Source organism: Rhipicephalus microplus, chromosome 3 (genome assembly GCF_043290135.1).
Source record: "Rhipicephalus microplus isolate Deutch F79 chromosome 3, USDA_Rmic, whole genome shotgun sequence".
Classification (NCBI taxonomy): Eukaryota; Metazoa; Arthropoda; class Arachnida; order Ixodida; family Ixodidae; genus Rhipicephalus; species Rhipicephalus microplus.
Genome location: NC_134702.1, coordinates 52,534,481 through 52,550,120, shown reverse-complemented (window position 1 = coordinate 52,550,120; position 15,640 = coordinate 52,534,481). Strand labels below are relative to the sequence as shown.

The 15,640-nt window shown below is 43.7% G+C and overlaps 1 protein-coding gene across 3 annotated transcripts in view; it reads right to left on the bottom strand.

Moving 5' to 3' along the window:
• Positions 1–15,640, bottom strand: part of LOC119161423 (uncharacterized) — a 247,530-nt gene that overhangs the window by 12,986 nt on the left and 218,904 nt on the right. For 2 of the 3 annotated variants that reach the window (XM_075889565.1, XM_075889567.1), the window contains 3 exons: positions 9,697–9,882; positions 6,663–6,812; positions 676–858 (listed from right to left, as the gene is read on the bottom strand). In XM_075889565.1, coding sequence (XP_075745680.1) covers positions 676–858; positions 6,663–6,812; positions 9,697–9,882 — 519 coding nt within the window. The remainder of the gene's footprint in view (positions 1–675; positions 859–6,662; positions 6,813–9,696; positions 9,883–15,640) is intronic. The other variant, XM_075889566.1, reaches the window with a different exon arrangement.

The window sequence follows — 15,640 nt, the reverse complement described above, 5'->3', positions numbered from 1 at the left end:
GGTGAGCTTTTTTATTTTATGTCATGAAATGGAAGCAGTGGCCATGATGCATTGTATTGATATGCTTCAGGCCAGTTCTGTGCATTTATTGATATACCTTGAATATTGTTTCTCATTAAATGATACCGGAAAGTGAAGCTCATTATAAAACGATACTTTGTCACCACGACATCAATTCAGTTCAAGCTTTACCCACAAAGCCGTAGTGCCCCTGCCCTCGAACTCTCAAAGACGGCTACATAAAATGGCGGTCATTCGCGGCTTTAGTGTTCTTGCTCTGATAATACGAATGTTAGAGTTTTTAGTTTAAAAATTTATTTTTACAATATAAAGAGGTGTTTTTGGCTGCATTCTAATATTGGTATCTCTTGCAAAATTGGTCAGGGTGTTGTCATCCTGAAAACAGCAACACGAAGGTAGCTCCATATAATAAAACGAACTGTCCTAAGCATGCAAAAAGCACATGTCATTGGGATTAGTGAACTTAATTGACTCTGTGTCAATGCAGTGTTGCAATCAGTTACAACCTAAGAAAACTTAGTACCACAGCTCTACTATAAGCACAACTTGCTTCTGCTAAAGACGTTGCACCCCTTATTTTCTTTGATCGTCAGTGTCTCTCAGATATTCTGCATGTGTGCAAGAAAAGCAACGCATAGAAACAGCATGGCTTACTGCATATATATTCAGTAGGGCAGCAGTGTCCCTGTGGTATGATGGGTTCACAGTCCAAGGCAACAGGTGGACACTCTATCCGTTGGCACAGTGGTCCACGTGGTGAACAGAAGCAGGTCTCGCAGTCCTTAGTGCCAGGTATTGGCTCGCCTACCCGATACAGCTTGCCCTTCTTCCAGCAGCCTTTATACAGAAAAAAAAAAGTGATTACAAGTAACAATCAAAACCCAAGAACAGTTCAATATATTGCTGGAAATATGTGAACTCTGTGCTATGTAGTCTGCTTGACTAACGTGGCCAATGAATCTTCATGTGTAATGCCCACATGGCCACATGTATAAACTATGAGTCACAGCAGCCTATGCACACTGCAACATTCTTAATTTGAACAATGCACTGTGATCCAGAAAAATGTTTTACAAGCTGTAGCCCATACGGTCCAAACTGTTACTCGAGCTGGCACTTATCTAGAAGCATTCCACCAATGCACTCCAGCTACTAGCTGTATATCAAATTGAAGAATCAGTGAGTTCGTTGGTAACCTTCATGTGGCAATCGGGATGTTGAGAAAGATGAGAGGTGAATTCGCATATACTTTTAGCAAGAATTTTCATGGAGGGAGAAAGAAAGGCACACACACATAATAAATCAAGATGATCACATACTGTTTACCTAAATTTGGCCATTATTAAAGCTACAATATCAATTTTTTGGGTTCAACAGGTACAGAGGTATGAGCTGTCTGCTAATCCCTGTAAGGATATGGCGTGCGTGATCCAGTTAACCATGCCCGGCCAGTCAAAATGTGGAGTTCCTGCTTGAAGTACAGAGCAACCTCCCCCTCTCCTCCGGTAGCCTTTCCTGCATCTTTCATGTGACGGAGACGACCGACGCATTTCATCTCCACTTCAGTAGGTATTGTCAGCAGCCCTCACAAGCTTCCACTCGCACATAGAACATATGATTTGCGGGGCGATGTTATGGGTATAGAATTTCTACTGGAACTCATAGTGGCACCACAGGCGATGACAAAAATGTGCCAGAATTGTCTATGGAATAAGCATATAAGACTACACTTGTGTTATTATAATAGCTCTTCAAAATTCATTGTGAATTTTTAAGAGTGAGTGAATTCGCATATACTTTTAGTAAGAATTTTCATGGAGGGAGAAAGAAAGGCACACACACATAATAAATCAAGATGATCACATACTGTTTACCTAAATTTGGCCATTATTAAAGCTACAATATCAATTTTTTGGATTCTTACTTCCACTATTGTGAGGCTATCATTAAGTAAAACAAACTATAGTTGTTGCATAAATGACAGAATGATAGAAGTTCGCTAAAAGACGTTGCTAAGAATTATTAGTCGCACTATTGAGCTTGTTGCATGTATATTGATATGTCTTAAATTTATTCAGATTTACATACAACATAATTGTATAACATCAAGCCTTTTGTTTTCCTGACAGCACAATAAAATCTCGCAGAAGTTTTGAAAAGATCCGAACACCCTGGCTAGTTGTGAGATAAGGTCCTAAATCGCATCATGCCTGAAGTTAATTGGCTTTCATTTGGTGACTTTCAAGCTGAAATATATATATTTATATATTTTTTATTACAATAGCAATTATATGAACACACCCGGCAGGTTTTTGCTGTCAAAGTCGGCGTCATGTTCTGTGTACAGTTAAAATCGATAAAATTCCCCCGTGCATTGTATGCTTTACCCGCGGTAAAAGCGAGTCCCTTGGGGCCACGATCGGCGTTGAAGCGGAGATGATGTGGCATCTATAATGCACGGAGGGCGCGCGATATCTCGGCAGGCGCCACAGACATACTGTGCTCTCAACTCGAATAGACTGCATGAAGAGTGTTTCGCTCTCTCTCTCTCTGCAATTGCCGTATTCTCGTACATCAGCTTTTTGTAGCGATACACAAGATCGAATCCGAAAGAGCGAGCTTTAGGTGAACACCATGCTTTTTGCAGTTTCTTGCTATCACATCCATTGTTTCGCTCCCACTGTGAAACTGTTATTTCTTTACTTATTGTTTCCGTTAAATTTGTCTGACCTAAATACCACCAGTACTTCTGTCAAGTTGACTTTTTGGAATTTCCCCAGTTTCCCCTGGGATCATTTTGTGAGATTTTCGTAAATCAGAGAACTTCAGTTTCATTTTGGTTGGGCGTAGCTGCTGTGCTTTATGAGGTCACTCTCTATAGCATATTAAAGAACACATAATCTTTTGTAGAGGTGCCCATACGTTCGCTGAACTAAGCGCACATCATTTGTGCCTTGCATGGTTTCATTGATAGGGCTGAGGGTTGTTTGAATACAGATGAAGCAAAAAAAAAGTATTCCTCCCAGCATCATCACATCTTTCGTTCTTGTAAGCAAAATTACAATCAAACCAGGAGGAGATTTAAAAAAAATACTGTTGGTTTGATCTAAGTGATACAGGTCCTAGACAGTGCACTTCAGTAATGAGCACCTAATGCTTATCGCATTAATGTGCTTCACCAAATTACAATGCTGCCCTGAAGTGAATCTCAATAAAGCAATGGCGCTAGAGGGCAAAGGTAATTAATCGCACGCATATACACCAAGTAGTAACTCTGTCGGAGGTGCCGTCGCCAGGGGGGTTGATTTGGCAGGTTCAACCCACCTATATATATATATATATATATATATATATATATATATATATATATATATATATATATATATATATATATATATATATATATATATATATATATATATACATACATAAAGAGAGAGAGAGAATGAAAATGTGTGCTGTCTTGGGTTGCTGGTTGCGAAAAGATTTTTTTTCATGAACGCTTTGATCGGAGTCTGGCCTTTATCGAGATCGGTTGTTTCTCTCTCTCTCTCTCTCTCTCTCTCTATATATATATATATATATATATATATATATATATATGTATATATATATATATATATATATATATAAGAAACGTATGTGGACGTACACGGACAGTTGGTTTAGTTCTCAGTGTTGACAGCGGTTCTTCCTCTTTTTTTACTTTCTTTCTTTTCTTTCTTTTTCTTCTTTTTTTTCTCCGCCCCCCTTTTTTTTTCAATTTCCTCTCACTCTCGCAAACATGTTTCAAGGCGAGAGGGATGCGGCAGCAACGAAGTTTGGAAATTCATGTCAGTATAACTCATCCCCTGATGAAGGGAGGACCCCTCCCGAAACTGTTGGGAAATAAATATATTTATCCTTGTTGACAACGCTCCCGTTGTGCCATATCCCATACCTATATATATATATATATATTTAAGATCTAACAGACAATAATGCCAAGGAAGGTATAGGGGAAGTTATTAGGCCAATTGTATTGTAAATGAGAAGAAAGAAAAGTGGGTGAAAAGATAACTTGCCATGGGCAAACTACTAGTGGCGCTAACTGACACTCCCACGTTTAAAGTGACATAGATACCCAATGAAGTGGCTGGGGGGATAGCTGTCGTGGTAGCTCAGTGGTAGAGCATCGAACGCGTTATTCGAAGGTCGCAGGGTTGGATCCTGCCCATGGCAAGTTATCTTTTCACCCACTTTTCTTTCTTCTCATTTACAATACAATTGGCCTAATAACTTCCCCTATACCTTCCTTGGCATTATTGTCTGTTAGATCTTATTAATATTGTGGAAACACGAAAAGCGAGCCCTTAAGTATGCACTTGTTTCCCTTATATATATATATATATATATATATATATATATATATATATATATATATATATATATATATATATATATATATATATATTGTTACCACATGTGTAATTTAGGTATGTGCACCTGTGTAGCGGGGAACATGGTGGTAGCAGAAAAAGAGGACGTTCGGTTGGTGGAAGAGCTCGCTGCTGTGCGTTCACTGCGGTATACTGTCGAGTCGACCGTTACGTCTGCTTCGAATAAACCCCTCGTAGACGTAACAGAGTGGTGGAGGTGCTGGGTACGACACGTCGACGTACCACGGAGCCACAGCTGTTCGGAGTTCGCCGGAGCCGTCGTCTTGCCGGTCTGCCGCCGACAACAGTCGTCATGGCCCAGAGCGAAGGTCAGGAATCAACCGCCTCGACTTCGCGCCAATCTACACTGGCTACACCTAGGCATCACTACATGGAACCCCGCCCGTTCGCGGGAATGGCAGGAGAAGATGTGGACGCGTGGCTAACGCACTACAAAAGGGTGAGCCAGTACAACCGCTGGAACTCTATCGATCAGCTGGAAAACGTCGCGCTGTTTCTCACGGACACTGCCCTTATGTGGTATGAAAACCACGAAGAGTCCTTGACAACATGTGCTCTTTTCGCTCAAGAACTCAAGAAGTGTTTTGGTGACTCCGACTTAAAAAAGAAAAGCGCAGAGCGGACTCTTGCTGGAAGAGCCCAGACTCCTGGAGAAACCTGCACTGCTTATATAGAGGACGTCCTTAAGCTTTGCAAGATTATAAACCCGCGGATGTCTGAAGAAGACAGGGTCGGACACCTATTGAAAGGCATAGCGGAAGACGTTTGCAATTTTCTGATAGGCAGGGATGACCTCACCTCTGCCTTCGACGTCCAGCATCACTGCCGCACGTTTGAAAAATTGAAGACTCGTCGCATCGCCCGAAATTACGTAGGCTGGCAAATGTGACAACGGTTGCCAGCGTCGACGTGAGCCCGCCCATCGACCTTGCGGAGCTACTATTCGGGCAATTGTGCGTGAAGAGCTGCAGCGACAAGGTGGTAGGGTTGACGAAACCATTCCTCGTCCACCTACCAATCCACCCTACTACACGGCGGCACCATCAGCTCCTTTTCCACCATCGGTATGTGTGGCAGACATCAGCGAAACTGGAAATCCGAGGCCACGTCGTGACTCATTCGCGGCCGACTAGCGATATGGTCAACGCCTTCGGCACGGCCCCGCCACACAGAGGTGGGCAGCCCCCGCTCAGCAAGCTCGTCACCGACCCTTCACAGCTGAGCGGTCTCAGCATTGGTTCAGCGAGAGTCCTCTACCAGTCTGCTACAACTGTGGCTTCGAAGGACACATTGCCAGGTATTGCAACTACCGGCAGCCGCCAAGGTACGACCGATCACCGAGATTTAACCGTTCTGGCGTTACCCGAGCACCGACATTCCCGGGAAGCGCATCTTACGAGATCCCAGGACCGCTACGAAACCAATCTCCGGCCTCTGACCGCAGTATGACACCATCACCTGCCCCTCGCGCCAACCGATCACCGTCTCCTCGGCGCCGCCACTCCTCGCCTCCTACGGAAAACTGGCCGGCGCGGCCGTTGGAGGTGAGGTCGCCGGACAGTCTTCGATTTCAACAGAAATACCTCCGTTAGCTTCCATGTTTAGAAATAAGGTTCGAGTGCTTATCGATGGTGTACCGACGATGGCGTTGGTGGACACAGGTGCAAGCGTGTCAGTGATGAGTTAAGTAGTTTTCACGTAGACGTAACAATATATATATATATATATATATATATATATATATATATATATATATATATATATATATATATATATATATATATATATATATATATATATATATATATATATATATATCAAGAGAGAGAGAGAGAGAGAGAGAGAGAGAGAATGAATACACTGTGCTATCTGGGGTTGCTGCTTGCGAAAATATTTTTTTTTCGTCAACGCTTTTATCGTAGTCTGGCCTTTATCAAGATCAGTTGTTGATCAAAACGTTGTCGAATAGTTTTTTTAGAAACGTATATTGTTTTCCACTTGTGGTTTTTGAATTGCAGGGAGGGATGTAGCCTTGCTCCCACATATAACGAAAATGCTTTGTGAAACGCCGTAGCATAGCCAGACATTTTTTTTTATGGAGCTGGGGGTGGGGGGATGTTGAATGCACCATGCCCTCACGCCATTTTTCTGGCTATGCCCATGTTGAAGTGCTTTGAGTTTTTCCTTTTCGTCACAGCTTACCCTGAATAGGAATCACGACCGGGCCTTCCGTCGTTGTCGTCGTGGTTGACGTCGTCGTTGTTGTTGTGGCGGCGGTGGTGGTAGTGCTTGCAGTTGTTGGGGTCGATGTCGTGGGTGGCGGCAATGGTGTAGTTGCATTCGGCCCTTGAGCTGAGATGAGATCAATAGAAGAAAATTCAACAGACCACGCAAGAAAAACAAAAGTGTGCAGTTGAGTCATCGTCATAGACCTTCATAGTCGCCAAACAGTATAGCATGTACAGTCGCTCTCAATATGACTTGCAACACGGGAGCGCGTGGCCTCACGAGTTAAAAAATTGCAGTCTTCTGAGCAAAATCTATCCAGGCATATTTGAAAATTAGTGCTCGCTATGCGGAGAACACCCAACACTTTATTACATAACATGAGTTTGCCAACACTCAAAGGTAGTGCCAAGAAACAGCACACCAAGACTGTAGCAGTGGGATGCTGAAACCGGAAAAACTGAAGCTGATCGATAGATCTCGCAAGATGGCAAAGACCACAAAGGCTCTGGACTGAAGGCTCCACCTTCGCTGGAAAAGTTCCTTGAAATAACATTTTCCATTCCATTTCGGGAAAATCGCCAAGTAGAGTAATGGATAATGTACAACTTTTCCTAGCTGTGTAAATTTGTTCACTGAATTTGCTCAGCGGCCTATGTAAAACACGAACACAAGGGTGCGGCCGGCCAAGGTAGAGTCTGCCGCCTGCAGGCGCACCACAGTACACAGAGGAAGGAAGTGATTTAGAAGGAAGCACTGTGCAACGCAGCCATACCTTATCAAGTCAACCCCACGTGAAGTTCCCTTTTCTTTTTTTCCCCCATAAATATTTCAGCCCTATCTACACTTGACCCTTCAATTGATGTACTTGGCCAGAGAGAACAACCATCTCGGTGTTCGAACCAATGTGCTTGGTATCCTGTATAGCTTTTAGGCTATGCACACCGCACGTGGTTATGTTTCTTTATTTGTAACTGCCCTGCCCACATTTCCACTTAACACGCTTGGGCTACTTCGTTAGCTTACATTGTAATGTATACATTTATCGTTTTCGCTGGAACAGTCGAGTGCTGTAGTAGCATGTTGCTGCGCCTAGAAAGCGCTAAGAGCGGTTGTGTAACAAAGAAACAAAGCTTACCACATCAAATATCAAGGATTCCACCAATTACGTGACGTATTCAACTTAATCGCGTCATGCTCCTTCCTAGTCCTTGCCTTCCTCCATGCTTGACCAATATCCATTGTCGGAATGACCACAGTACTGTGACACACACCAGCGATTCCCAAGATCGGGTTTTTCATAACCCAAGTAAGTCTCACACACGTAAACAGCACGACTGTATCCCGGCGTCTGTTGTCATAACCTTCAATGGATGCTCATCTGAAGTGGATACACAGCCACAGTGCAATACATCATCATCTGTTTTCTGACGCAAGCAATAAAGTGAAAAAAAAACGAGGTGAGTGGCATTGTAAATGGAGCCTCGGAGAAAAGTCGTACTGCACAAAATTTTCCCATTTGTGTTGGATATGGCAACTTTGCACTACATTAGATGGATGTCCTGTCTTGTAATTTAATAGAAGGAACAACATGTTCCACATTTTTGTCCGCGTTCTGTACTTATTTTTGCTAGTCGACAAAGCATACAACGATATACTATGGTGGGGTGTCGTTTATGTACTTGTACGGCTCTTTGTTTCGAGAGAACACGGTGCAGTGGGCGGGCTGTACAAAAACTCCTTGAATTAGATTAAAGTATGCGACCGTAAAAAAGTGTGCAGTTCGCACTAGTGGTACAAGACTGGAGCCATCAGCGGTGCTAGTGTTCGATCTAGCTAAGTTTTGCTTGTAATGCTAAGCTTTTGCTAGAGATGCTAAGTTTTGGCTACTGGTGGTGCTGATTAATACTGCCAGGTATAAATGCACATATATAGCTCAAAAAGGGCATGGGGAGGAGGGGGGAGATGACCGCTGCTATAGCTCAGTTGGTAGAGCATCATACATGTTATTCGAAGGTCGCAGGTTTGGTTGCTGTTGACGGTAAGTTACCTTTTCGTCCAGTTTACTTTCTTCACATTTACATCACAATTTCTACAAATAGCACCACCTATACATTCCTTTGCTTTCTTGTGAATGAACAGTGGGAGACCGTGCTGTGTAGTCTCAAGCTGACTACTTATCTGTCTCTTTCTTACTTTTCTTCTTTTTTTTCTCTATCTTTTTACTTTCTATTGATCCCCCCCCCCCCAAGTGTACGGTAAGCTGATGATAATAATACCTGTTTGCACTACACGTTGAAATGAAAAGTTTAAAGGGCTCCTTCTTTGAAAAAAGTTTGTCAGCTGTATCTTAGTTACCTAAATGTACTCAGTTTGCTATAACTCGAGAAATCATCATCCTTAATTTACATCATTTCGGTCTAATCAGTGGCACCGGTGCTCGATGTCTTCGGCTTGCACACTTTTAATAATTAAGCGCGGAATTAAAGAACCTAATTGATCAACACCTATGCATTCATGGCGTATATTTTTGTATAGGGTAGAACTGTAGTAATTGTAAAGAGTGCTGGCTGAAATCTTTAACTAAGAAGGCTTTATCAGGGAAAGCGAAGGCGAAGAGTGAAACTTGGGATTATAAGTGTTAAGGGAACGAGGAATGGCTAAGCTTGTAGACAACGTTTTGACAAACGATTTTTCTCTCATCTGTGCCACTTGGCAGGTAATTGAGCCGGCATATGTAATTGGCCGAACTAACACGCAGTCCCGAAGACAAATTCCCTCTTTGGCTCATTAAGTCTTCCCAAGTTTGTCCATTGTTTGGTACCAGCACTCATCAAACCTTGCCCTGCTCACGACATAATCCCTTGTACTGCGAACAAAGGGGAAGTGCGTGTACGACTTTTCTTCGCTGGTCTGAACACATGTCAGCGAGTTAGACATCGGCGTTAAGCAAGGCATAGCAGGCATACACAGCATAGTTAGTGTGGCGTAAAGCACAGCATGTACTTACTGCAGGCATAGCTGGCGGGGCAACAGTCGTACTGGCTGGTGAACTGCGGCTCGCAGTCCTCCACCGCCAGATGGCACTTAGGCTGGACACAACGCTTTAAGCCGCGAATGCAGTAGCAGTAATTGCAAAAGTTGGAGGAAAGCATGGCCGAGCCCTCGGCATACAGCGATGCTTCGTCCAGGCACGCTGAAAACACATGGGGCAATGCAGGTTACTTGTTAACCGCGGCTGCAAAGCTTGCATTGTGCGTTAAGAAAGTGACAAGGCGTGACATTCCAGCAACATATACTAATGTGAAGAAATTATTTAGGCTGTATAGCCAGAGTGCAGCACTCAGACCAGCACTGAATTGCGTGCGTTCGGTTTCGTATGTGGCCGTGGAACGGGGCATCTTTTAAGAGCCGAAGGAATGAAAACTAGTACAAAGTTTTTTTTCAGTGAAGACGATATGAGGACTCTGCCTGTGAAGCTGCTATTAGCAATTTAATAAATATGATGCCGTCAAGCTTACTTCAGGTTAGTAATTAATGCGTGCAACTATCGCAAAGCAACAAGACTGTCACAGTTACCGTCAAATATGAGCACCTTGAAATTTGCTCCTCCAGAATTGCAAAAGTTCTCACCAGTCATATGAGAGCAGTTAGAATGGGCAATTAATGCTACTAAGTTGTTCCAAATTGTCTGAAAAAGAAGAGCAGGAGAAAAGTACAAGAGACCTGCCTTCAAGGAGTTGGTCTGACCAGTGCACCTGCCAAGATTTCAGTGTTAGAAATGACCTTACAGAAACTGTGTGCGTTTGCTGGTAAATTAAACTCGCTCTTAGATCAAAATAAGTGCGCTTAGGTATAGTGTGCGTGAGCGTCTGAAGGCTGATTAATGTACTCTCATTGTAAGTGCCATTCAAGAGAGTGCGAAAAAAGTTGACGTTGAAAAAACAACTCTTATAATGTAGCGCTAGCTGGGACCGAAATAACTATCTGAAGTGCCCCTCAAACCTGCGCCCGACCATTTGTGTTGCATCTTACTCCCCAAGAAATGAGTAATGAAACTTCGAGAGCTATAACGTAGATACAGTTTTACGTGCTCTTGAACTATAGCAGCTATTTTAGTCGAACATTCACTTCAGTGAGATGCATTGCTTATGCTTTGTTTTTTTGCTGTTAGAAGCCATAATTATGCAAGATAGCTAGTGTTGTGTTAGCTACAAAAAAAGTAGTGCAGGCATATAAAAAGCAAGCCATGTGCATTACAAAGAGCAATTACTGTATGCTATTAAAACGCTTGTGCCCATTTTGTACTATATGTAGGCAAATGTAAGTGGATATAATGTTTTTCTGCGAATCACACTTCTGCAGACCGTGGATGCCTTGTACAGACAACGCCTAATAGGCACCGGTTTATACGCTGGTGCGTACTTTAAAAAAAATACACAAGACGCTTGTGGGCTGTGCATAACTTGCACAATAAAGAACTAGACCACCGAGTAAGTGTGGAACACTCCACGGCGATATGCATACTTTTTTCCATGCGTTTTTTTTTATTGATTGAGTCAGTCAGTAAGTGAGTGAGTGAGTGAGTGAATACTCATGAATCGATTAAACGAAGCACTGGTTTTAGTCATTGAGTTGAGTACATTTGTTTACTTGTGAGCTTCCTTAACCTTCAAATACCTAGGTACATTTCGCCCAACCTAATGTCTAAGTATCTGATGTAGGTCACATTGTATGTATGCTTTGTAATCTGTTGTTCTTTCACATCTGTTGTTCGTTTTTTATATATCTGTTATGCATAAAAGTCATAACTGACCAACATGTAGAAACATTCCTGAAAGCCTGAAAGCAGTCTTCGTCCTGGACAATGAGAGCCGACACCGTTCAAACAATCTTGTAATCCATGCAGGGGCAGATCCAGCCACTCACTTTAGGTGGGGCGGTTGCCGGAAGTAACATTGGAGAGGAGGGCGTGATCATGACTTTCTGTTTTTACTAGCAGAGAAACCACTTTACAGCATAAATACTGTTTACGTGTGCTCACAGTGGTTTCACTGATTTGTCCTAGTTGTTGATAGAAGGTGGACTACAAGTACTGGAGTGATTGAGGAGGGGTGCTGACACAGGCTTTGGGGGGGGGGGGGGGGATCGCCCCTATCGCCCCCCCCTCTGCATCCGCCAATGAGTCTATGTATTTTTCATTCAGAGTGAACCTAAATTATACATTGGCTCGTTTCCGGACAAGCAATGACGTTAGAGATTTTGTTGACACGGTGCTGGGTGGTTATCAATTGACGGAATTTCTTTCTGTGCAACTTTCGTAACGGCACGTCATCCGATTTTTGTTAGAGAGACGATAAATTACTTGAGAGCATATCAATGCTGCTTTCTAACCCCCCCCCCCCCGCCAGCTTTTCTCATTTGCTCAACGGGCGCAGCCATTAGTTGCGGCCGTGTGTTTTAATTATGTTGCTACGGCAATTTCCAAAGATAAGGAATATGTCAGCCGTGCCCCAAAAGAAGACCACGACCCTTAATCAGTGTTCTTTGTCGACTGAAACCGGTGTGGCGTCTCCTTCAAAATATATCCGCATGAAGCCTTTTATCGACGTGTTCCTCTTTAATGTTATCCCCGCCCAAACCTAATTATCTGTGTGCTGTATAGCCAGTCAGTGTACCAGTCCTCCAAGCGCGCGCAGTGATGTAGCAGAGACTTGCAAGAATAGTGGTCAGTGGTGACTCGTGTGCGCTGGCCTAGCGGTCCAACAAAATTGCACAAATTTCAGGAACTAGCTGCTTCTTTTTTGGATCCCCATCTAAACATTGTCTTATGCACGACTTACCCCATCGGGGTGACACTGTAATCTCCCTTGACGTCCGCAGCTCATCAGGATGGCTGGAAATTCAAACTGTGAAGTCTGTTGGCATAAGGGCCTTTCCATGTGCTACCTACACTGCCGTAGAGCACGTGCCGGGGCACCTGCCGCACCCAGACCGCATCCAAACGGAGGTCGAAAGAGCGTCGCTGATTCACTTATTTGCCCCCCGCTTAGGTGCAGGCAAGTGCCCCGGTACGTGCGTTGCGGCTGTGCGGGTAGCGCGTGCAAAGGCCTTAAGGGCGGTTCCACGTGCTACCCGCACAGCCGTAATGCACGTGCCGGGACCCCTGCCGCATGCAAGCGGGGGGACAAATTAGCCAGTTGACGACGCTCTTTCACCAACCGCTCGGGTGCGGCAGGTGTGCGGGCACGTGCGTTGCGGCTGTGCGGCTAACGCATGGGCCGTTCCATGTGCCATTTGCACAGCCGCATCTCACGTGGCGGGACATCTGCCGCTTGCACGCGCTATCTGCACAGCCGCGCCGCACGTGGCGGGACATCTGCCGCAAGCAATCGGAGAGCGAAAGATCGACGCTCTTTCGCTCTCCGTTTGCGTACGGCAGGTGCCCCGCCATGTGCGGCGCGGCTGTTCGGATAGCACGTGTACAGGCCCTAAGGCACAACCGGACTAACTACCATCCCTTCACAAAAAAAAAAAAAAATGTTGGTTGCAACTTTAGAAGTCAGCGGCGTTTTCTCCTCAAAGGCGGATACAGACATGCCTGCACCAATGGGCGTATACAACAGACTGACGTCATGAGCCGGACGGCCGGTGACTCCGCCTGCGGAGAACGTTATCGAGAGTAAGGACGGGACTATTTCTTTAGTCGCTGAGGTGATCGGCTGCTGCGCTTCGGTCATCTGAACGGTCATCTTGAGTTGAATCCGAATATAATTGCTTAGACCCGATACTCTACATAGAAGGCACGAACTGCTATATAATTGCTAGTGTGTTTGTTTCAAAGCTACAAAACATACTCAAGAGCTATCGGATATAGCCTATAGTGTGTGAGTTCTCATTTTTTCTTTCTCTACCATCCTCTTCATCTTTTCTGCCCCAACATTTCCCCCAGTTTAGAGTAGCCAACCGGGCTGTTAAACTGAGTTAATTTTCTCGCTTTCTTTTACGCGTTCCGCCTCTTCTATTGCGATAGCAATCAATTCTGTGGACAGCCTCGGCTGGTTTTTGCCGCCTTTCACGTATATATATATATATATATATATATATATATATATATATATATATATATATATATATATATATATATATATATATATATATATATATATATATATATATATATATGTATGTATGTATACGGGAAGGATGCGCTAGCCTCCTCTTTTTGGGGAGCGAACATCACCTTTCCGGCCAGGCTCGCCTGCGCGTGCGCTTATCTCGCCAGCGAACTAAAGGGGGAGGGGGCGCTTATGGTTGCCGCGTTATCGCGGCAACGATCAGCGTGCGCCTTGTGACCCCACACCATGCGGGAGCTTCTACAGCCTGCGCTCTCAACACGAAAAAAGACGGTGCCAGAAGTGTACCTGGAGCGGCCGTGTTCTCTTACACCAGCGTTTTGTAGAGTTACGTGAGATCACACCTGAATCAGTTGACTGCCAACCTCGCATTGTATATGAACGCCGTCACTCCGCACGAGCCTTGTCGTGGTCATCTACAATGGCCGCGCCGCAGGAAACTTGGTTACTTAGCCAGCGCATGTTTACTACTTTCAATATTGCTCCTAAAATGCTAGCCTTGCTTCGTAAAACATTCGAATATGTTGCTATCGCATTCATTACTTCGCCCTCTTGACGAAAGTGTGATTTTTTTTTCTCTTTACTGTGCTTCATTCAACATTAGTTCGTTTTGGATTGTGTAACAAGTGCAGTCCAAATCAACATCCTGCCAAATTTACTGCCCATCAACTATATGAATTGTCTTCATACTAGAATGTGTTAGCAGCTAGCTCACACGCACGAGCGCACAATGTCTGCGATTGATAAAAAGGAACTCTTGCCGCCTATCCTTATCACTCCGTACAGCAAGATACCCGTTCTTTTTACAGTCCTCTAACTCTCTCGGGAGTGACTCTCGGATGGCCATGGTTATTTCGTGACGCAATCACTTTTGAGTCTCGCTGTCTCTTTTACTAATAATATTTTTGTAATCTCTCCACATATTCGACGACAGGATACACTCCCCTTTCTATTGGCTTTGTAAAGTTTTCTCGCGTGTTTCTGTTTTGTTTTCTTAGGCTTGTGTTTTTTGTATGGAGAGATATGACGTTACCGTTATGTTTCTTCCTCAAATTCCTGTCGATGCAGCAACACCCTTCATTTGCATTGATTGCTGCTTCACTGCCGGGGCGTTGTCTTTGCCGGGTCATTTCTCAGAGGGTCAAGCAACAAAATATATAAGAAGGATAAAATGAAAACCGAGTAGACACGTTTCCGCTTTCCGAAACGCGTTCGAGAACTGGAAAGAGCACTTCTAACCATTGAATCATTGCCCATCTTACTATTATATATATATATATATATATATATATATATATATATATATATATATATATATATATATATATATATATATATATATATATATATATATATATATATATATATATATATATGATCAACAGTCAGATAGGTGAAGTTGATGTATAACATGCTTGCTTAATATAAATTAACTCTGTGCATCGAGCGATGACCCCTGTTTTTTTAATAGCCTATTCCTCGGTCGGAACACACGCTCCAGTAGCAGTTGCAGTTATCGTCATTGGAAAAAAATGTCGTGGTCTTTGCTCCTTTCTTGAAACAAAAGAAAAAGAAAGGAAGAAACCCACTTCCCAGGGTTAACTGCATGGCGCAACGTCCGAGTCGAATTGGTACTTTGCGTAGCATGTATAGAATGGATGACCTGCTAAAGCTCTGACGTTCTTGGGGATCGTATTTTTTGCGAGTTAGGTTATCCTCTGATACGTGGGGGCTTGCTAAGGAGCCTTGAAGATTGTGGGCGTAGAAGGTGTGAAGAGAAGCCTCTATGGGAAGCAGTGCGTGTGAAACTGTGCCGTT